This window comes from Aulostomus chinensis, chromosome 13 (genome assembly GCF_037954235.1).
Source record: "Aulostomus chinensis isolate RoL2024-O1b breed Wild chromosome 13, RoL_Achi_v1.0, whole genome shotgun sequence".
NCBI classification, from domain to species: Eukaryota; Metazoa; Chordata; class Actinopteri; order Syngnathiformes; family Aulostomidae; genus Aulostomus; species Aulostomus chinensis.
The window spans coordinates 19139685-19163843 of NC_141332.1; the positions used below are offsets into that span (position 1 = coordinate 19139685).

The 24159-nt window shown below is 41.4% G+C and overlaps 1 protein-coding gene across 1 annotated transcript in view; it reads right to left on the reverse strand.

Moving 5' to 3' along the window:
- The window catches only part of drp2 (dystrophin related protein 2), a 149985-nt gene that overhangs the window by 4615 nt on the left and 121211 nt on the right, over positions 1 to 24159 (reverse strand). Inside the window, exons 14-24 of the mRNA XM_086221924.1 lie at positions 20980 to 21065; positions 18638 to 18795; positions 15666 to 15832; positions 14817 to 14928; positions 13876 to 14012; positions 12562 to 12627; positions 6449 to 6514; positions 4279 to 4425; positions 2844 to 3096; positions 302 to 419; positions 80 to 166 (exon numbers count right to left, since the gene is read on the reverse strand). Of these exons, the coding sequence (XP_086078050.1) occupies positions 80 to 166; positions 302 to 419; positions 2844 to 3096; positions 4279 to 4425; positions 6449 to 6514; positions 12562 to 12627; positions 13876 to 14012; positions 14817 to 14928; positions 15666 to 15832; positions 18638 to 18795; positions 20980 to 21065 (1397 nt within the window). The remainder of the gene's footprint in view (positions 1 to 79; positions 167 to 301; positions 420 to 2843; positions 3097 to 4278; positions 4426 to 6448; positions 6515 to 12561; positions 12628 to 13875; positions 14013 to 14816; positions 14929 to 15665; positions 15833 to 18637; positions 18796 to 20979; positions 21066 to 24159) is intronic.

Below are 24159 nucleotides of genomic sequence, written 5' to 3' on the forward strand. Positions count from 1 at the left end.
CAGAGGTGATGGAGGTGCAAAGAGTCTGTCCCTGAAATGTGGGTGCGATGGCCGCTAATAGCACAAAAGATGAACTCACCCGGCTCTGAGGGGAAGACGTTTCTCAGCTGCTCAATGACCTCTTGTAGCTGCAGCACAGTGTCGTGCTCATGCTCCATATCATCTCCTGACACACACACACACACACACACACACACACACACACACACACACACACACACACACACACACACGTTACAACTCTATTAATGTATAACAGTTGAAAGGGCAATACATTTGAACCTTGCCACGCATCACTGACCTGCTGCTTCAGTGTCAGTGGTCTCTCTGCTGGCCGGCTCCCCGTGGTGACCCCCTCCAGACACAGGAGAGGACAAAGTGGACGGTTCTGATCCATTGGCCTCCGAATCATCTTTGGGCTGTCGAGAAAAACTCTTCATCATCCAAGTAATTGCTCATATTCATCATGTTTCTGACAACAGAGTTACGTCATTTAGCCTTTCACTGATACTGAATGTCATGGTTGATGGCAACTAGCCAGAAGTCTTAAAGTGGCGCCACTGAGCCGTATTATTAAAAGGCAATCTTGGCCAATAGCCACATAACCATCAGGTTACTGTGATTAATGTTTTAATAGACAGACTTGAATTACCGCCTCAAAGTTCTATGCTCCCACAATTATGGCCAGAAAAGTGGATTTGTAGAACATTATGATGCCACAGTGAAGTTGACCTTTAACCCAGTGGTCATGCTCGTCATCATTTTATCCTGTGAAACATTCATGCAAAGTTTATTCAGAATAAGCGAATGGAAAGAATGAAAAGTTGGGGAAGTCACAGTGACCAACAAAATTTAATCAGTTCATCTTCGAGTGTAAATTTGGAACAAATTCCCTGCAGGCGTTCTGGAGGGATGGATGGACAGACATCCTGATATTACAATGCTTTCGGCCATCGCACTGTCACTGCTGCGGAGGTGTAATAAACAGTATTGAACTGCGCAGCCCAAAGGAGCACCCCCACACTGTTTGAGGCAGATCTCACATCACAATCAGATATACACTATGTGACTATTCAGAAAATACTCTATACGCTCATGTATAACATATAAGCAGCAGACCTTTCATCGTTTTGAGGAATGCTTTAGCAGGAGTAAGTTGAGTATTTGCACTGATGCAGCGGTATGTGCAGAAAATGGGATGAATTCAGACAACAAAAGCAGATTTCACAGATTTTATTTCTTGAGGAAATGAAACAGCAACATTGGTCCAGGGAGAAAAGGATTGTATGAATATGAATACGCGTGTACCTTCTCTTTCTCTGAAACCCTCCCTCGTCTGCCAAATTCTTCATTCTGTTTCCAAGTCTTTAAGAAGACACATCATGTCCTTCATTCTCAGTCTTTTTGTTCCGTTACTCGCCTGTTTTGAATCTTCTTTACCGATTGACCTGGGTGTGCGTAAGCGTCCGTACTCCTGCAGCTGACAACATTTTCTTATTATAGTAACCCAGTAAAAGTGAGTGCCAGCTCCCACTCTCCTTTCCACGGCTTTCTTACACCTTTCCTTTAGACTGCAGTAAATCCCTTTATATTATACTCTGGAGTCTCTTAAGGCTTATCCCCCTTTCTTAGCTCTTTCTATACTGTGCTTTTCTGCACTCCCACTTCTGTCAATTCTGTCAATTCAATTTCATATCTTTAAAATTGAAATTTCTTTTTTATTTTTTCAAAGCAGTTTTTTTTAACACGTTCTTTTACCCGAAACGTCTATGTTTTTTTTTAACTTTCAAAATACGTGACGCACTCGATGTATGCGCTGTGAAACATCCATATGCTACAAAATCTTTAGACTTGAGTGTGTCAAGCTAATCCCTTTAATTCAAACTGTAGCTACATGTGGGAAACACAGCTGCTGCAGTAAACCAGAGCCATTTAATAGAGCAGCTGCTGGTGATGGAAATGTTTAGCAACCGCAAGGATGTGACCATGTGCTTATGTGACTCTAAAAGAAAGTTCCGGTGTTTTTACAACCCGGGTCCCATATTCTCCATGTTTGAATCGAAACGATTGATCAAAGTAGTTTGAACTGGAAATGAACACTAAAAAAAAAAAATGGCTCCAACGTAATGAGATTGGACAATTGTCCTTATTAAAGTCCATCCACTAAGTGTTTATTTGCCACTAAAAGATTAGAGATTTTTTATTTATAGTGTCTCATATGCTCACTGAATGATTGCATACATGTTTTGGGCAAATACTTAGCAGATTTTTGGGTGTATGAAGATGAAATATAGACTTTTTAATGATACTGTCAGTCATTTTTAACTGCCTTATGCCTGCCTCTGTGGAGCGTCCCTGTCACAGGTTTGTTCCAATTTTGAAGAAAATGACATCAAGGTGTACCTGTGATACTGAATTAATGATAATATGACAGATATCAGGAATATGTGAGGTCAGTTTGACCTCTGACTGGAAATTGCTTCAGTCCATTTTTGAGTCTCAACTTTTGCAGAATTTGAAGAACTTCCCTCAAGGCCTTCTGGAGATATTGTGTTAATGAGGCGGTCGGACAACCAGCTAACATGATGCTTCAGGCCAAGGCTTTGTTCAAAGGCTGCCGTGGAGTCTGTTGTACGTGAGTATTTTCACTGAGTTATAAATGGGTAACTTCATATTATGGTTATAGCTGGTCAAGGTAGATCTAATTTTAAATGATCTGCTGGATAATGTTCAATAGAACAATAGACTAGAAAACAGGGAGTGATATACAAGTACTTTGGCTCTTCAGGAAATGTATTGATTTCTCTTAATCATCACTACTACTGTGACTCCATCATAGGTACCTGTAAAAGAAGTTCTCTGAGCCTGTGCAGCTGGGACTCCAGTTGTTTGTTGTGGTCCTCCAAGATCTGCATACGGGTCTCCAGGCGCGTCTTATGCTGCCGGAGGACACGGGCCTCGGCCAGGAGCTCCTCATCTTGCTGCCCACCCGCTATGGGAGAACCTGGACCTCCCTCTCCTGCCTCTGTCAGCATAGGAACCGATGCCGCCTCCTCATGCTTCCACTTGAGCCGCCTGTACTCCCCCTGCAGCACCCTGGAGGACCCGCGATGGAGGACAGATAGAGAGGAAACAGTCACTTCTAGGTTTTAGTCACAGCACACAGAACACAAAGTTGGGGATGTTTATCAAGCTGTCTCTCTCTGTCTCTGTCTCTCTCTTACACACACACACAACTGACATAAATTGTGCTTACTGTAAATATAATCATAATAATATGAAATGTCAACTTCATAATTAGAATAACTTCACTACAATACCATCAAAACAATGCAGGAAAGTGCCAACGTATCGTTCACAATAAAGGGAGCAATTGCTTTTATTCCAATAAGTTGCAATAAATCAGCATTTGCTATCTCTTTATGTGTTGTGACACTAGAGATATTAACTGACTGTGAGCTGTGAGGCATTACTAAAGACACTTTAATTTATTTGGGCTCCTGGTTCATTATATATTTGTCCAAATGAGTAGCATCTCTCTGTTTGGGACAAACAAAAACTGCACCAACTAGAGTGTCATTGCATCCAAATATCCAGTTCAATGATGAAAGCTATTCACCACTCATTTATTATTCAGGTATGAGCTGCTTAAGAGCCACAGGGGAGGGTATAAAAATCAGCTGCACTATAGTTTGTAGAAAAACTACACTGAGTCAAGGTTTCAGACACCCAAAGGGAACAAGTGTGTGTAGCTCAATGTCGCTGTGTGTCTGGAAAGGTCACAACCCAACAGAGGACAGGACAAAATTATTCATATGAATCATTTACATGGAGGGGGTCTGTGGTACAGTAACTAACTCTGTGGATAGGGAAAATAAATTTGTTTCATTTATGGAAACGGTCAGAGCCTCTAAGCTACTAGGAAACAATAAATCCAAATCAAGCATTGACATATATGCATCAGAGCTATTTAACATTCACGTCACAGCAGGGTAGCAATCATTTCTGCTCTGTTTTTATCCTTCATGCAGGACCAACTTAATTTTATATCCCACGACTGTCACGTATGTCCACAAAATAGTTTTTTCTAATGTCTATTCAACAGGATTCAGAATGTAAACTACATATTTACTCTGGTGGAACTGAAGAGTTCTGATTTGTAGATGCTGTGGAGCTGGAGAAATGACTCCAACACATAACCTATATCAATAATAAAACACAATGCTGGAGTGTCAGGTCAATGAACTAATCACACATTTTCCCTCCTTTGCCACAGACCTATTTTCATTCTCCAGGCGGGCCAGGGTGCGTTGGAGCTGCTCCTTGTCCTGATGCTCCAGGTGGGCCAGTAGCATGTGCTGTCCACAGGGCGAGTCATGGTCCAGGGCTGGGCTGGAGTGACGCAGGAGGTACTGATCTTCATCCCTGAGTCCCCCACACAGGAGACAGCACACTGAGCCACCAGCACAGAGCCATCAGCAGCACAAAGCAGAGCCAAGGATAGCATGGGGGGGGGGGGGCAGACAAGCCAAAGCAAGACCAGGCAGAACCAAGCAGGGCACAAACACATTTAACAAACTAGAAATGTGTGAAACAAGAAACGATGGGATATGCAATAAGCCCGGTTCACAGTCCAAATATCAAATGTTCCAGACCAGCTGGTTCCCAGCCTCTTGGAATTGAGACCCTCCACAATGATCAAGTTTGCAACCCCCTTCCAAGACCCCTAAAGATAGAATGATTAATTTCACTGTCAGTGTTTTAGATTCATTTAATGATAATAATAAAAAAAAAAATCCTGGAGAAAATACATTCCCTCATCACTGATCCTGTGAACATGTAAGATGACAACAACATATCATTGTTGTCTCAGTTTAGGAAGTGTTTCAATCATTGTATTTTATTTCACACCTTTCATTATTTTCAAGTACAGGTGTACAGTGACTCTCACATACTGCAGGGGTGCCCACCACAAGGCTGAAACTATTGCGCCAGGGGGGTCTTTCCTGATGAAACCAGTAAGTAACCAGTAAGTCCACATGCATTTATTATAAAAGACAAGTGGATCCTATGGTAAATACAGTTTTTCCCCAAACTAATCGCATTTTAAACTTAATGCACCACGATGAATGTGCATTTGCAAGGAAAGCCACGGTGTAATAATACTGTTGGGCATCAAAGCAAACTGCTTAAATTTGCACCGAAATGCCAAATTTCACATCACAGTATCTAAAAGCATACCAGTGTCTCCCACCTCATGCCTACATTTAGTAATAACTGGCGAATGTGAACTGGGAACATTGTATAGGCAGGCAGCAGGACACACAGCAGCATGATTCTAGCTGCAGGCACATATAAGACAGCAGCATGTATCGAGCTATGCGGCAGGAGAGACGGAGGCAGACGGGCAGGCTGCAGAATAAGAGCGGCAAAAGCATAAAAGTGCTTGAACAGACACGGGTTCAAGTTCAGCGTTGACATTCACACATACAAACACCTTCTCAGGCTCAGAATCACACAGGAGCAAAGATGCAGATATTATACATGCACTGAAGCACATTTTTTATAACTCCAGCAAAGCAACACACACACACACACACACACATACATATGCACACACACACATACACACACACACACGCGCGCGCGCACACACACACGCGCATGCACACAAAAGACATTTGAGAAACCATAATAAGTGCACTTTACCAAATATACACACAAATGCACACCTGGAGCCTTCGACCAGACAACAATTTACACAGAGCCACTGGGCATGCAACCTTGACTTTAATGTGATATGAAAAAAGGGAAAAACCATCTCTGAGCAAAGGAGGAAATGGTTGACAGCCCACACAGTTGTCAACAAAATAAGACATGGAAACACACAAACGCATGATCTCAAATAACCTGAACAACTCACTCCACACAGCACTCTCTCAGGATGAACACACACCTTATTGGCTCCTTCATTCACATCAAACATCCCTCTTCCTCTCACTGGTTTAACCTCATCACTACACTATCACCAAGCCTTTACTCACACACACACACACACACACACACACACACACACACACACACACACACACACACACACACAAAGAAAGAGGGTACGCAGCCATGGACACTCTTCACAGAAGGTATGTGCATGATGAAGGGATGACTGTGAGCCCGCTGCTGGCTGGCTGTGGGTCTTTTTCAGTGTGTTGCTGATTATTTACCTTACCCAAGCAGTCAGGAAAACATGTACATGAGCACACAAAAATGTTGAGGCAATCAATATAACAAGATGAAATGGTACACGCGCACACGCACACACACACACACACACACACACACACACACACACACACACACACACACAAACACACACACACACACACATATATATATAAAATCCCCTTGAAAGGCTGTGGTTGTAATGAGGGGGTGGGAGCATACTCACAGACTTTCATCAGGAGACAGGCTATCCGTGAAGAATGAACAATTCTGGCTCTCCATCTCTGCCAGTCTACATACACACAGACACAAGGACACACAAACACAAAGAATGAACATGGAGCACAAAAGCACACATATTTTACCATACTTGAAAGACATAGATGAGAAATATATGGGACAGAGTGAGTCTCATCAAATCTGACAGTATCACACAGAATAGATGGCCTCCAATAAAGAGAGAACAGCAAATAATAATAATAATTAACATTTCTTCAGACATTCCTTCTTAAAAGTACTCTTTAAGAACAGAATCTCCACCAACACTTAATAGCACATTTAAATACATTTGAATACTCACATGTTTCTGTCAAATAACATATAATATAAAATTGAAATGAGATCAAATGTGCGACATACATGTATTATAAGCCATATCTAATATGCATTTTATATATTTTCGCCATGCTCCACATTTGTAATCAGTTACTTTCATTATTTTTCTGAGCTTCATGGTATTTTCCACAGTCAGATGACTTGTGCTATTATCTTGTACTAACGGTCCAAATAGTCCAGCTCACGTGTTTCCACCACTGCGGTGTACAGGTTGATTAATGCATTGTTTTCTGCCAGTTGGGAGCTAAAATCCTTTCATTTCATTAGCTTTCCCTTTTCTGTAGCTTCTGTGGAAGCATGTTGGGAGTCTGTTTGTATCACCAACACCATGACACCAATCCCCGTGAACATATCACTCTCATGCTCTTTTATGGAGATGAGTGTTTTCATGCTTTGTATCTGGCACCGATGAGGATCATGGGATTCCTCATTGTAAGAGCACAGGTGCGAACAATCCTGGGCTTCAAGAACACCTTGTGTATCTCACACAGACTCTCAAGAACAAATAAAATTTTCAGGAGATATCAGTGACCGGCACTCAATCAGCACAAGTTTTAAGAGCTGTGGGTGAATATTATGGACTCCAACTTAAGCTGTTCATAAAAATCTAACTGACGAGAGCTGCAGCGTGTCAGAATGCAAAAAATATATAGAATCCATCTGCCACAATGGAGCAGGAGCTATAAAGGTGTCTGCAAGGAGGGAGGATAAAATTCTTATAAAATACTGTACAGCCTCTAACCAGCATGCAGGTGATGAAGAAGCCTTTCAGGAGCATGCAGCTCTCCAGCACCATGGACAGTGACTGCGTGGGAGCAAAAGGAGGAAGAAGAACTGCTGCGTTGCTTTTCAGGACCACGGACAGAGCTTCTCTCCTGCTGGTGGACAGCTGTACCCTCAGTACCGAGCCAAGGAAGCTGCTTCACAATAACACTATGTGGATCAAAAACAGATCCTGCGGTGGCTAAAAACTGTTTGAAGGCAAAATGTAGAAAAATCACAACAGGATCAGGCGATTACGGCATATTAATTCGCCATATTTCACATCTTCCACACAATGCGAGTGTTCGAGCAAAAATACTCACATTTTACTCCATGACACCACTCTTCAATGGTTAGTCTGCGTTCTCTAAGTGCACATCCAGTGCTGCGTATGTTTCACTAATGTAAAAGCTCGAATAAACCAAAGCAGTAAAGTCCTTAAAGGACTTCCATCTTTGAATTATTCAATACCCTCTTAAACTCCTCGCCAGAACGGCTACTTTTCTTTATGCATGTTTGTACCTTGGTAATTTCAGTTTGCATTTCTTGGAGGTTACAATAACACACTGACTATCTTTTGATATACTGGGATCCAGATTGAGAACTGGCTAGCCATGCCTCTCCACTCACTGGTAATTAGATCCGTCCTCTCCACTGAGACCTTTAAAACCAGTCTTAAGACCCATCCCCTTTATCTGGCTTTTAAACTTTATCATCTCACTGTACAACTATCTAGTTTTTGCTTTCATAAATGTAGTTTTTGTTACCTTGTAACCTCCGGAAAGGAAGTCATGCACATATTTTTTTTTGTCTGATTGCCATATTATTCAAAAGCTATTGATATTGGCATGTGGTGGGAGGATGGGTTGAGATTCCTTTCTTTTTTTCGGTGAATCTGAATAAAGGGAATCATCCAAGATTTTTTTTAATCCCTTTTTTTCTTTTTACATTTTGTGATTTGAAGTTTTGCAGATTTCATCAATTTCTTGGAAACTAGAAGACGTGAAAAATTGCAGCTCTTAAAATTATTAAACATTTTGCTGAAGATCTTTATACAAATTGCGGATTTTGTGGGTTTACATATGATGTTCACATAGGAAAAAAATGAATGGACAGATTTAGGTGGAAAAATAGGTAATATGTCCTTAATGTTTCAGCATGAGTGGTATTTTCTCCTTGGGCGGTGGTACTCTCTCTCTCTCTCTCTCTATCTCTCTGAGTGCTTTCTACTTACTTATATTGTCTTTTATTTACAGCTGCATCCTCATTGATTGTGTTTTTATGTGATCATCCCTGTTTTTTATGAATCTCCTTGTAAAGCACTTTGGTCAACTGTTGCTTTTATTCGTGCTCTATAAATAAACTTGACCTGAATCATTCTCTGGCTCACGCTAAAAGGAAACGTAGGAGGCAATCAGCAGTTGTCAGGTAATTCATCACAAACCAATGCAGCTCACACAAAATCACATGTAAATATATTTAATAGTCGTATGATCAAAGGTAGATTTTCTCCTTCAAGTGCGGTGGTAAGCGCAGAGAACTCGCCCACTCATGAAAAGTGCTAGGAGCCTCATTGCTCCCTGAAAACAGTCGTACGTACACACTCATGAAGCACATGAAAGAAATCTTAAATCTACACTGCAGTGTTCCCGGTACACACACACACACACACATGCACGCACGCACACAGGCGAGCGCGTGCTCCGCATCATCTTTCGCAGAATGTCATCAGCTAAGGAGATGTTGGGAGGAGGGGTGTGTGTGAGATGTACATCCTATTTCTTTCAGATGAGACCTTAACGGTGAAGGGCCTGTAACAGGGGTCAAGCCTCTGTACCCCCCACTACCCCATTTCATTCTGTAGCGCGATTCGCCAGAAAACAGCCTCTCAGTCGGCAACAAACGAGAAAAAAAAGGAAGAAAAGTAAAGGGAAATGTTGAGAGTGGGTGTCTTGTGAATACATGCGGGTTTAGAATCTTGTATGAAAAGCAAGTGGATATGAAAGGAAATGAAAACAGGCGAGTGAGCGGGGAAAGCGATGAGAAATCCTTACAGAGAGAGTTCCAAGAGGTTTTTATTATCTTCCTTACATCCTTCCACTATACGATGATGATCAAGTACAGATGGTGAAAGAAATTAAACTTCTTTCTTACTTTCTTGTGTACTGACAGAGAAAGAGAGAGAGAGAGGGAAACAGGAAACACAGACAGAGAGGGAGACACACACACACACACACACACACACACACACACACACACACACACACAGAGGCCTGGCTGTGTTTGTAATACCTAAAAATCTCACTAACCTAAACCCCAGACATCAAATGACTTATCTTGCATGAGATGACGTTACTGCCATGGATTAACACTAAGAACTGTCTAATGTGTCAATAGACAACTGACAGCATCCAGCACTCTGATTTGGGCTCAACCTTTCACTGAGTCATGACTAGAAATCTAAATTTATATCACATGCTAACTGATAGGTAGCGGTACAGGAAATGCGTGTTGCCAGACTGAATACTCAGTATCACTAATAAATACTGTCTACTCCGATTATAACGGTGCTCAGATCAAAATAAGCAAGTGTGCTCACGCAGCACTATTTTCCTTGCATCTGGATGTCTAACTGCTGAAATTGCAGTAATTCATATTCATCCGCTTTAAATCATTCCTGGCATGTCAGACCAGCAACTCACTGCGACACACAAAATCATGACACCCAACGCAACAAACACTACAAACGAAAAGTAACCAAAAAGTTGAATCAACAGCAATTCATTTAAGTTCCATAGAGCTCCAATTTTGACTAAAGTGTTTAAAAAATGCACAAGGGCCTGTTTCTTCGTGCTGACGGCATGTATTCCCTTTATAAATGAATGATGTTTGAACATCATCAGCGTTTGAAGTTGTAGTGCTTGAAGTAGTTCAGCCGCTGAGTTTATTCATGTCACTTTGCTCACACGGACCAATCTAAATCTAAAAAACAAAGGAAGAGGCGGGACTTGCAACAAAATCAACAATGGCGGAAGAGAAACTGATCCTGAATGACATGAATTATTCATCATCTGTCATGGGGGGATGTTGTCACGTCTGTTGGAGGGTCAGGTGAGCATCTTTTGTCAGAGTTGTATCTTTCTAAAGACAGAGACTGCACGTTCTCAGGGAGGAACTGGGGAAGAACTTGTGTAGGCTTCCGTAACCTGGCAACAACAGATATTTAAGAAAATACCATGAAAATGAAGTCAGCGCACAAGGATGTGGACACTCAATGAGCGACACTGGGTGCGCAACTGCTGGATTTTTGGATCCAACACAAGTTTTTAAAAATAGCAAATATAAGTAAGTATATTCATGGCTTAAACAAATATTTTGTTAGTAGCCTTTTAACAAGAATATAACAATGTATATGTATGCAATGCAGGTTTCCTGAAATTACTTTAATTATTGAGTCATCTCGCTTTAACTTCGCTTGTGTTCTTATGATAACAGGTTAATTTATTTTGTGAAAATAACCTTTTTTTTATTTTCTCAAGGTACCAAAACAAAGTCACCAAGGCAAACTCAGCATCTCAAGAAAATAACACTTGAAAATGAATCGTCATGGCTGCTCTCAGCTACTGACGCACTGTGGTTCAACTCATGTATTAATTGATGACACTACTGGTAGATGTTAAATAAATTGCTGTAAATATAGGAAAAAAATGTTTAAAAACCTGAGGAATACAAGTATATCTTTCAGCAAGACCCCTAACGACTCAAGCTTATGTCAAAATGATGCAATGAGATGAGATGCTGGGCAGAGTTGCAAAGATACTGTCAAGATGTAGATGACATTTATGAAAAACAATATTCAGCTGTGAGAGGTTTTCTCCTCTTTGATGAAGGCAACACACACACACACACACACACACACACACACACACACACACACACACACACACACACACCTCATGTTTACTCCATTTCACTGTCTCAGTGTGACCACTTTTCCAGGTCTTTTTTTTTTTTTTTTGGTAGGAGGAAGGTTGTTTTATCCTGGTTTTAGATTCTCTAAGTGACCGACTCGACTACAGAATTCTTTGAAGTTAATTTTACTGTAATTGCTAACAAAGGAGAAAACATTAGAGAATATGACAAAGGCAATATTCTTGAATTGGGAAAGAAAAAAAGAGAGCAGAGGATAGATAAAGAGGGAGAAATAAACATGTGGGTGGGAAACAATAGAAGCGAGGGATCAAAGATAAGCAGGAAAAGGCAAAGAGAAGAAAAAAAGGAGGGAAAAGGGGGAGATAAAGAGGACAATTGTGCCTGCTCTCTTGTTGGTGTGTGTTCCCTCTGTTTTGGCAGGGTGTAAAGCAGTTGTGTGCAATATCCTCAGGGAAGTAATACACAATGGCACACTCACACAGCCATGCATACACACACTGTGTAAATGGATGTGTGTGTCCAGCTCTGCAGTACTGTAGGCAGGGCTGCCAGGACCGTGGGAGTCCAGTGCTGTGCCCTGTTTATAATCTGTCAGACAGATACTAATCCACAACGACAGCTCCCAGGTGACCACTGGGCTCACTGCCCCAGAAAGTGACAAGCCGCTAGGCACGCTGAACCCTGCTGACCTACACACACACATACACTGACACACACATACACACCACAAACTGTTCTGCTTATGCTTGCCAGCATGTGTTTGCGTGGAGAGCAAGAGTAGAGGAAACTGTTGGGCAGCCCAGAATCTACCCCGGATGGCGCACAGTGTGCAACACAGCTGAATCAATACTTCAATCAGTGTGAGGCAAAGACTAAACGTGAAGGAGCAGAAAAGGCAGCAGAGATGACGACGGGGGGGGGGGGGGGGTGGCGGCGGCGGGGCGGGTGGAGTCAATATCAAGAGAGTGAAAGAGTGAGAGGGTTTGTTGTCGTTCTTTGATGTATAGCACAGGTCAGAGAGCCACGTACCTGCTAGCATAGTGTTCAATCCTGCTGTGCGTGTCTGCATGGGGCAGCTTAGGTGAGGAGCAAGGCCTGAGAACAAGAGTAGCCAGTGTTGATACCCCATATGGGTGTTTTTACACTGTATCTTGCAAAGAAGCTTAGATAACTCACTCTGCACTTATTGGAAATAATCCAGAACAAAGACTTTATTTCAAACTTTCTTTCTCAGCTAACAAACAAGATTCAGTTCAATGAGGAAGATCGTACCTCAGCAGACGTACAATTCTAATGCATCACTGTGAGTAGGGATGCACTGCTTTATCAGTTGATAAGATAGGATTCACTGAGAGCAGAAGCTGATGTTTACATGTTGATGCGGTAAGACGTAAAAATAGTTATTTTTTTATGATTATTTTTTTGTCACCCCCTCACAAAGGGAGGAATAAAGATAAACAAAAACATAACACACACCGAATCTGTCAGTATCTGCGTGGGCTATCAGCCAGCTTATTTTTTATATTCTCATATGCGACTTTCATTGATTAAACCTCCACTTCTTAAAAGTTCTACCTCATCGCAGGACACACACCCTAGGATAGGCTTTTCACAGATATCTAAGTTTTAAATGTTTTCAAAAGAGAAAGAAGACTTGACAAAAGTCTGAGAAATTCACTCTGTCTTTTAATTTTGTTCAACATGCCAATTCTTGTTATCCCAAAATATATATCAGCATAATTTTCATATCTAAATGCTGCTTTTACATAATGACATCAGTGATAATAATATGAAAATAAAACAGTATTTCTCTACAAAAAAAAAGGATATTTTACATAATAAGCACATTTTGACACGTCTGTACTTTTGGAATAAATCACCTGCAATGGTACATTTGCTATGGTTCCACTTGAGTAAAGAATCTAAGTATTTCTCCATGTCTCAGCTCTTTTGAAATGGAAGGAAAATCTCAAGTTCAAACGAGGTCAAACAAACATTACGTGAGTGCCCCAAACTCCTGTAATGATGCTAAAAACATGTTAAATCTTTTTCTGGGTACTGCCATTGCTCAAAGCTACGTTTCTTGATGATCTCATGGATTTTAGTCTCATCACTCTTGTTTTTCCCCCTATGGCTGAGAGTCTGACCCAGACTGAGATCATAGGAATAACATTATGTTAATTCTGAGGAGGGAGCTGTAAATTTAACCCATCTCAGCAAGTCAGAGTACCAAAAACTGTCAGGGCCCCCCAACACCCTCCAACAGCAGGTATTTGCATGGATATAAGTGAGAGAAAGTCACTGCGCAGTCTGTGTTTGGAAGTGTTTACGTGTGGGACTCACGTCTCAGAGCTCTCGGTTTCCAGCACCGACTGCACAGGCAGGTAACCTCTCTGTGGGTGCTTGGTGAAGTACTGCTTTGACCTGAACTTATTCTTCAGAGTCTTGGCAAAGTCCCTCATCTTCTCGCCCGAAGTTGTCTAGAGTTTGATTTAGGAGCCGAGGGGTTGGAGGACAGAGAGGGGGAGGTGGTGGAAGACAAATTACTCTGCTTATGAATTCTCAGTAATGTTTTATACAAAATGGCCTCATGTGAATTTTGTCCCGTCTGTCTTTGGAACTGCTTTTTTTTTTTTTTTTGCTTATTTCTGACTTTACAAACGTATTCCTCCATCTGCTTTCTCATTCTGGCGCTCTATGTCTTCGCTTCCCTTTCAATTATTGTTTCAAATCTTCTATCCGCTTCCTCTGGCTCTCTTTATCATGTAGTGGAAATCTATTGGTGCCTGCCTGCATAGCTATTGTGAATAACTGTAGCTAGCTAATATAAAATATTGTTCTGTGAAAGAAAAAAATCATTGTACAGAGGGCCATTTGCTGTATTTTACAGCAGAGAATTGATTACAGATTAAATTTGGCACCATATCAGTACAATACAGCTACAGCGACTTCTTTGGATTTCTCTGAACTTGCGAGACTGACAACATTCCCCTAAGACTGATTTTTATTAAGGTTTAGTGCACAACGTGCACTCCAAACGGCACTTTATGTGTAACGTTAAGTGAGCCAAAAATGATGTTAGTGCTGAGTGGTACTCCAGATCTGGATAATACAGTGTAAGCAAACATTTAGATATGATAGAGATCAGCGGAGAAGCACCTAATCTATATCTGGCAGAAGGGATCTGGAGATAGTGGTATTTTTCTTGAGTGCATATGAGTTTGATAAGTCCCTGAAGCCCTGAATTTGTATTCAGTGAAAGCGCTACATAATGTTGATCTTACTGGGGTGTAGTACTCCATGATGGGGTAGTGCAGCTTCTTTCCCTTGGTAGTACGGCCAGTCAGAAAACACGTCTGACAGATGTCTACATTGAACTGCTTGAGACTGCGATACCTGTCAAGATCAATAAAACACAGGGTATGAGCTTATGTTCGCAACAGAGAGGAGTGTGTATATGTGTCTATGTGCAGAATAAATATTTGATGTTGGTCTTTGTGAATTTTTTTGTGACCACATGCTTGCTATTTTCATTCATCTGCTGCAGCAGGGATTTAATTAATTGTTAACTTGGAGTCAGTAGCTGGATTGTAATTAACAGACAAGGGGTTCATTTCAGTTCATTCTTAATAGGTTGAATCCAATGAATGAATAAATTAATCAGTCAATCAGGCAAATACCAGATGGTCCGGACCATCAAGTGGACTGAATGGCTGTCACCGGTAGACCTGCTGGCTGCAGCCTACTTGAGTTTGGAACACCTGATGGCCGTTTTTCAATACCAAAATTGTCAGTAGGTTTCTAAAATGAAAAACAGGTGAAGTGGTTGCAACTGTGGTCACCTCCCCCCTGCCGGCCATGTTAAGTGGATCCATCCGTGTAATGTCACAGGTCAAGCGGGAAATTTACGAATGAAATCACAGCAGTTAGACAGAGTGGAGTTAAACGGATTATTAAAGGCAGAAGAAGCAAAACAGGTAGAGTGGAAAAGGTTGGAGACAAAAAAGAAAATAAGATGTGTATCCATCCACTTATACACGCTATAGTTGAGGGTTTGATATGCTTTGTGCGACAAAGACTTGGTTTTAGGGATGAGCTTAGAATTAGGGTTTGGCTGGGGTGTGTGTGCCCACCTGAAGCCCTTGATGGGACATTGTTTACAGATGTAGCATTTGGCCTGGTGCTTGGTGGACTCTGCAGCAGCCACTCGGTGGAGGACTGGCAGCCACACCATCGACTGTGGCTCCAGACTCATCCACTCCAGGAAGTGAGACACCTCAATGGCAGGTTTCCCTGAGGCCTGCAACAACAAGGGGAGGGGGGTGGTGGGGTGCAGGAGACAGTAAACAACCCAAATATAGACTGAGAGAAGGGCAGGTACATCCAGTAATGAGAAGAGAAGGTGTGCTTCCTTTCCAAAGGTGATCCTGCAGTGAGCTACAATTGAAACGGAAAAATCAAAGCAAATAAAAACAATAAGAGGGAGTGAAAGATGATGCAATGAACTGAAAGATGATGCAATGAATTGTGCAGGGTATTGTTTAACTTTATGCAAATAAACATACATCTGACACAGCAGTGTCTCTGTGACTACATGCAGTCTGTTTGTCCTTGAGACACCTTGTAGAGAATTCCAAAAGTTGAATAAAAAGAGAGACAACCTAATAAAAGAATGACTCGCCGAGCACTGAAAATCCGTGATGTGCTAAATTCTCATTAAGTCTGCATCAGAGATGCATTAAGAGGTTGATTTCCCCGGGGCTCCCTTCACTGCACACATAAATGTGTGTGTGTGCAGTGATCACGCAGACTGTGAGGTGAACGTAGGTGGAGAGTCTCCTGGGAGGAAGGAGCTCCTCTTTGGTGGTAGCCATCTTCACTCTGGGTGGTAGGACAAATCCTCACATCCTGAATACCTGGAGCATGACGCTGTCGTAAAGCAGCTTGCTGAGCAGATGGGCTACTTAAATCATCGTTGGAAAAGCAGAGTGATGAAGTTATCCATCATTCCTCTGATTTGTTCTCCATAAACCCACAGAAACGCATGTGTTGGTGGAATAAATAATCTAAACAACACTTCTCCAAAAACGAAGATGTTCTAACTACTAACTGTGACCAGTGTTAGGTCTCCTTGAAAATGGATCTGGGGCATAATATTTCCACAGCGCTAATCAGTGTCTAAAGACCTTGTGCCCCCCCAGAAATTGGCTGAATTAATTTCACCATTGATTGATCATGAGGTGATTATCCTTAGTGATCCTAAATTCAAAATTTTTATTTCACATCCCCCTCGATTCCTCCAAGTCAAGCTTAATTCACTTAATATTAACAGAGCAGGGAAATAACCTGCCTGTGGTGGGTTTTTGACCTTGGTGTTAATGATCACTGCCCAGCCATTTGCATTAGAGATGAGAGGGAAAACTAATTCGCACACAGCGGTCAGAAGAAACTTAAAAATTGTGATGACCAGGCCGTTTTACATGACTTTTAATTTAGTCTAATTGCTGACTCTTAAACTCCTCTTCACTGAGCTAGCTAGAAGTTATTACCTCCGCCATGGAGGTCATGTTTTTGGTGACATTTTTTGGTGTGTTGGCAGGATTACACAAAAACAAAGAGGCTGTTTGAACTTTGAAAAAGTGTAATAAGGACAAATCTATACAGGAAGTAAGCCTGAACTTAGTCTGTTGCTTCATGCAAAATCCAGATATCTGGGGGAAAAAAGTCAAACTGGCATCCAATAATTCCAGCCCTCCTCTACCTGCTGTGTTAATGACGTAACTCGGGTAACTGACAGCTGTGACATTTGCACTGCCTCTAATAGTCATTTGCCAGTCGTAGTGTTGGTCCCAGCAGTTGTGTGGAGGAACACAGGTCATCTTTCTCTCCACTTGTCTCCAGCTGGATGGTAGCTGACACCTTGTGCAGTATTGATGCTTGAAAACCATTTGGTTCTGCTCCTCTGGAGACAGTGTCAAAGTGTCCTCGAGCAAGATACTGAACATCTAATTGCTCCAGATGAGCTAGCTGGCACACTGCATGGCATCCTCCTTCCACCATCAGGGTGTAAGTGGCATGTATGAACCAGGCAAAATTGTAAGCACTTTGAGTGTCATAAAAGTGGAGAGGTGCGACATCAAGTCCCTTTTACCATTTTGAAGTGGTAGAAAATGATGCATCTACCAATCTTTTAGCACCAAAAATGAGTGATAAATGAGTAATAAAAGAGAAAATTGCCCCCCCCCCACACACACACACTGCATTACATTGATATTCAATCAACAATTAAATGCCCTGACATGACGCTCGAGAAAGTGATTTTTATCACCCATAACTGATGCTGCAAGCGTAGACAGAACAGGGTCGGTATAATTAGGATCTGCCCTCAAAACAAGAGCACTGAGAGAATCTGCCAACCTTCCACAAAAGGTCTAGTCTGCTCCCTAATTACTCGGTGTCCAAAACCGAATGTCACAAGGTAAAGTTCCTGTAACATGTGCCTAACCTGCAAGGTACGACACACTGAGAAGCAACATTACAGGGAAAATGTCTCGTCATTATCTGACACTCAGTGAGCTTCTGAACTCTGTGACCTCACCTCATCATATCAATAGCCCAACAGATCATTTATTATTCTACTCGCCCATTCAAACTTGTTGTCTTTGTATGTTTAGTAACATTATGCATTACCTTCCAGCGACTGCATCTTCTGTACATTAAAAGCAATACCATGCAATATTAATGTCATGTAATGTCTTGGTAAGGCAGCGTTCGCTACTTCCTGAGAAGCTGCATTCAACTTCAGCTTCCTCTGCAACAAAATGGCTGTTGATGACACATAATTTGACCGACTGCATGGCCAGTCCTTTGTTAAACTGTAATAGAATGAATAAGTGGGTTTTCAAGGTGACCTTCCTCACCACTGAGATCAGTAGGTTTGACACACAACGCTACGTTTCTTTTTCAGTGCCTCAACAGACGTGGCTGAAAGCACAAACTTTAGAAAGGAGAAGTTAATCCAAGTATTTCTCTTCAAATCAAACAGATATGTACTTTTCATGTGCGTGAATGTGTTTTAAGCGTAATGTGGATCAGTCCTTCTCACCATACGGAAGCAGCTGCGGACGCTCGGCTCCACGTTGCTGCCCCCAAAAGCAGCCACTTCACCTAACTGGCGGGGGATCTGGATGGCCTCGTGCAGCAGCAGGCTGAGGTGACGCTGGTCCGTCAAACCTCCGGTAGCAGACACCTGTCGGAACAAATCTGCAACAACAAGAATGTAGAGGTATTTAATAATTTAGCATCTGACCTGATTTACACAGCAGTGGGATCTGTATGCATGCAAAATAGGTACTTTCAGATTTAGAGTGTAGATCTAGAACATTTATTTTTACCGTCTCATGTTGCATTTTTCATTCAACACAAATGTTTTTCATTGTGACAACAAGGATCCAGTCGGCAATAAACTGTACATTGACAGGCCATGTTCGTGCAACAGCAACACATCTATTTTTCATCAACTTTATTGGAGATAAACCTCAAATACAAAGCATCAGGTTTACTGAACTGTTGTGGAATAAAACTCTCTTAGTGAGATAAAAAGTCAGAATCAGTATTTATGGTCTGGTTGGGACGTTTTGGAGATGAAAAAGCAGCATAAATGGAGTCTTCTCTGGTTCTGAATGAGAACTTTACCTGCCGTGACTCTCTACCACGGAGGAGATACACGCTGACAGGTATGTGTACCTTTCCAGTACAAACATCCGCATCTTGATTCCTTACTTTCTATGCTACAACAAGGGTTTGCTTTGACACTGGCATGTAAAAAAGCAGCCTCCTCTATCAAGTCATAACCAGCACGAAGGCACGTTTGACATCACATTGAGCTGTATGATGTGCAGATTTGAGATATGGAGATGCTGTCACAGTATATGCATGTACATCTAAAACAGCCTATACTTGTCTACATCAATATGTATGAATGCGTAACTACAGTGAGAGCGGAAGTGCGTGAATATAAGAAGGGTGGATGTGAATTTTTGTCCGTATGTGCCTAATAGAACACAGTATGTATATATTTACATTTCAACTGGTGGCATCAGGGTAGAGATCCTCTCATTGCCAACTGGCTTCTGCATATGACAATAAAGCTTTTCAATTATTGAGTCGTGCATATTTGTCACTAAATAATCCATGATTATTTTTGTTTTGGGGTCTGTTCATTTTTAATTTAAGAGTACACAGCAACACTTTTTTCTAAAGTTAAGACTGTAATTGTACAAATATAAAGGAAAGGTAATTTTATTCGTGCAGTTAAATAACTAGAAGAGCAAATTATGTATACATTTTTTAAAAAAATCTCTTCATTTCCAGACAGTAATTTAGTCTGGAAGACAAATTTAAATTGATTGAAACTGAATGACGATTCACTGCTCCTAAGGGCTGCTAAAGTTAATGAACTGTGTACACTATGGACTGCAAAAAACACACACACAAAAAACCCAAACAATCTAAACACAGTCATTCTCTACAATTAAATGGACTGACTCGTCTCATATGTATTCAGAAAATAATTTGGTAGTATAATTCCAGTGGCTTGAATAAAAAAAGTAGAAGGACGCCAGCCTGTTTTTCATTGAAAATGAGAAGCGGACACCAGGGACGACACATTAAGTGCTGCATTTGTCTAATTAGGTGAACGGGGTCAAAAAACGTCAAGACGTTGTATAATTAACTATTGTCACCATGCTAATGGAGCTACTTTTTAAAAGTGATGACGAGTAATGAAGAGAACACATTGTTTTTCGAGCCACCAGCCGCACAGCGACTATAATAGACTTAACACCCACCATCTGTAATTTTTGAGGCAAATACTTCAGATTCATATGTAAATATTATTCCTATGACATCTGGAAAAACAGGATTAGTCGGAGACATAAACTGTTAAGGCCACCACATGTCTACGTGAACCGAGAAGGTGGCTGACTCACCTCAGAGGCATTCTATTGTAGAAAATCTCTTATCTTTCAGCTGTTAAGAGCTGACACAGATGGTGAGACGGGCAGGAATAATCCTGTCTGTCTCAGGTGCTGAAGCAACTACAAGTCTGTTTCAGGTCTGGCTGCCGTCTCTTCAAATGCACTCTGCAATTTACCGAGAATAACTTGTAAACTGGGGCTACGATAGAAATGCCAAAAACCCTTTGCCATCATAGACTATTGTACTATGATGAGGCAGACAAAGTGCGTGTGAATGGTGTCTTTGGCAAACAGTTCCTTTAAGACTTGAAATATAGACAGCTTTCTCCATTATGTTGGCAGAGTCATTTCCTCCATTAGACTAAGTGGCTGTCTTTATGTAACTCTTGTAATCATGCCATTTTTGTTTTTCCTCATTGTTCGAGGTTGAGGAGACGCATTAGATACGCAGGGCGAGCATCGCACTCACATTTGTACTTCTCCTGGATGTCTGCATTGCACAAGCTCACCAATCCCATCTTAAAGCTGAGGACACGCATTTTGCCATTCCGGGCGCTGTAGTGAGGTGAAAAAGAGAAGAAAAGGAAGATGCAAGGTTACAGTTTTTCGAGTGTGTATTTCACTTGTGTGTGAATTAGAAGTGTATTCATGTGCTGCCTGAGCAGTACTGAGAGGGAGAAAGTGATGAAGAATTACGTGGGTCAAAGCAGTACACCATAGGTCAGCGCAGTCGTGTGAAATTGTATTCGAGCGCATCTACAGTAACCAAAGTCACTACAGGGACTTCAAGTGTTGTGTCAGTTCTTTTTCTGCCTCAAAAAGCATCAGAAGCTCACATATAGAGTCAATCACATTCATGCACCCTCTAGAAACACATACAATTACACTTAGATTCAGTATGAGTGAGAACCGAAAGCTGATTGTGCAGTGTTTCAGAGAAAAGAAAGCCACTGACAGATTGTACCCACTACACACTTCCAGAACTATTCAGCAGGCCGTATGAGGCCATGTGTTGACCTGGTATTGCTGTTGGCCCAGTTCCTACCTTCTGTTTAATTCAGCATCTGAGAAGATCCTAAGAAATGTCACTCTCTGGAAGTGGATGTCTTCCTGCAGCACTCACGGCTGCACCTGTTAAGACTGTCTTTTTATAAACTGCGGGAACAATTTTGAGAGACTGGTGTTTTTGGAGCACACAGATGGATAAGGAAGAGCATAATGGACAAAAGTTGGAAAGTTTGTTAAAAGAAAAAAAAAAAAAGAAGATGTTATTGGACAGTTTTGCTGTTGTTCGTAATCAGTCTTCATTAGCTTCAAACTAAATAAAACGGAGGCTGGATTTTTCTACTGTCCGTTGTTACCAAAAAGTCATCCAGGAGGAAAAAAATGTCAAAGAAATTTATTTTTTGGCAGGTGAAGCAACACTTCAACCATTTGAATAGTTAAGTGAATCATATCACCAAATCAATAGCGTACGGCGAGGCTATCAATCAGCGAGCATTGATCCTGGTATGTTCATGCTTGTGTGAGTGTTTTAAAAGATGTTTTTCAGCAGATCGGCCCCAGGGTGCATTCTCCTGCCTCTTTTATTTTTGCTCTAAACAAAAAGAAAAAAAGCGTGAAAGTCAATATGTGCAGCATCATATCCTTAAGTTCCCCAATGATTCTGTGACTATGTTTCCACGACTCTGATCATTGCACTGTTGTTGTTGTTACTCAGCAGGGAAATTGGACCCAACAGCAGACTTGGGAACAGGCAGAGGGAGTTAATGAAATTTTTTTTTTTTTTTTAAAAAGAGTGAAATCAAAGTAAAACAGCCAGAAAAACGAACAGGACACAAAACTGTGTGAATTTGAAAATTCAAAAGACCTCCATCTAAAAATGTCAAAATCATCATCAAACATCTGATGAATGCTACTTTGGACTGAAAAAAACTCCCTCAACGAATGGACAAATATGCAATAAGTTGCTAAAGAATGTCATGTGAACACCTTTGCCTTCACACTTTGATCATGGCCATCTTGTCTGTTGTTCTGTAGACATTATTCTGTGCCTTTTCCAATGTATTTGGTGTGTTCAGTCCAAAATGGCGTTTGTGCTGTTGTCCCCCCCCCCCCCAAAAAAGCAAAAAAAAAGTGAATCTTATGACAAATGCGGGTAGAATTTTCAAAACAAAACAAGAAATAACACATGTCTAACACAGAATCAACCAGAAATGGGACAGAGTCGTCCCTCTTGGACATCCATGTGTCAAACACTGAAAAGATGACAGTAGATTGAGAATAAATCTGCTTTTATCTCTCGGGTTGTCATCTGAGGCCAGGCTGTTGAGTTTGTGCAGTATTATAAATATCTTGGTAGTGAAAAGATGAAACGTTGACCTTTCCAGAGGATGCGAAACCCCATCAGCATATGAAGTTTTTTACTGTAAAGTCGACTTTTGAGAAAACTCTCATTCTACTGAATCACTCCTCATGTTCCCCTTTGTCATTTAGTTTCCAAAATAGAAGCATTTCCTGGATATAATCAAAGTGTAAGTCATCAGGACTTCAGAAGCCGATCCTGGCTGATCTGTTCCGGGAGTTCAAGTTGCTTCTGTCTGGCTAAAATTGGACAACGTGAGAGACAAACAGGCAGAAGAACTCAATCGTCTCGGCCACAATGGCCACAATTTTTATGTTGTTGTCATTATCCAACAGCTTTTTCTGTTAAACCAGTGGGATTTTTCTGCCATATTTACACTCTTTTGTTGTTCATCTGACATTTGTGCAGTTATTGCTGACAGTACAACAAATGGCCTCTTGAGGATAACAAATTCTTGATCCTTCGCAGTGCAAGTTGAGAAATTCAAGTTGATGTGAAGAAACATGAGGAGTCAAAGGAGAGTGGTACGGTTTTCCCGCCTATTAAAAGTAAAGTGGGTCTGGATAACCACAGGAGATCAAAGAGTCAACACACACACACACACGCTCTTCCCCTGGATACTTTTCACCCTGCTAGTGTGACACACCTCCGGGGGAACACATCGAGTGGCAAAACAAAAACAGGCATGAAAATGAACACACTAGCATGCACACACACCTCATTCACATTCACGGCTGATATTTACTGGAAAACAAAAAGCAATTACTGAAATTTATGCAGAAGGTTAAGTCTCTGATTGACTCTCATTAGCAAGAAGTACTTAAGAGCTACCAGCCAAATTTACAACACGCGTGGGGTTATTCTTGTATTTCTGCCTGCGCTCGGTTCTCTCTTTGGGAACAGCAAGAAATAGTCAATCAGGGGCAAAGATGCGGTGAATGTTAGTGTGAAAAAAGGATTTGTTTTCTGTGGTGTCTCAGAAGGGTTGATTGATCCTCTTGCGAGACACCGTTATTGGAGCTTTAGCCACGCTGTGGCACTTTATAGATGTCTGTACAACAAGCCATTTAACCAGTTACATCAATCCACAGACACACACTGTTGTCCTGGAAGAGTGAGGAATCTTTTCAAACGGTTTGTTGTTCATCATGTCTCCAGATTACAAATAGTAAGTGCTTGTGCGTCATTGTGCACTATGTGTCTGCGTAGCTAACAAAAGCTCCGTTATGACATACAGTCTTTGACATTTACTGAAAATGATCACAACGACGGAGCCCGCTGCAC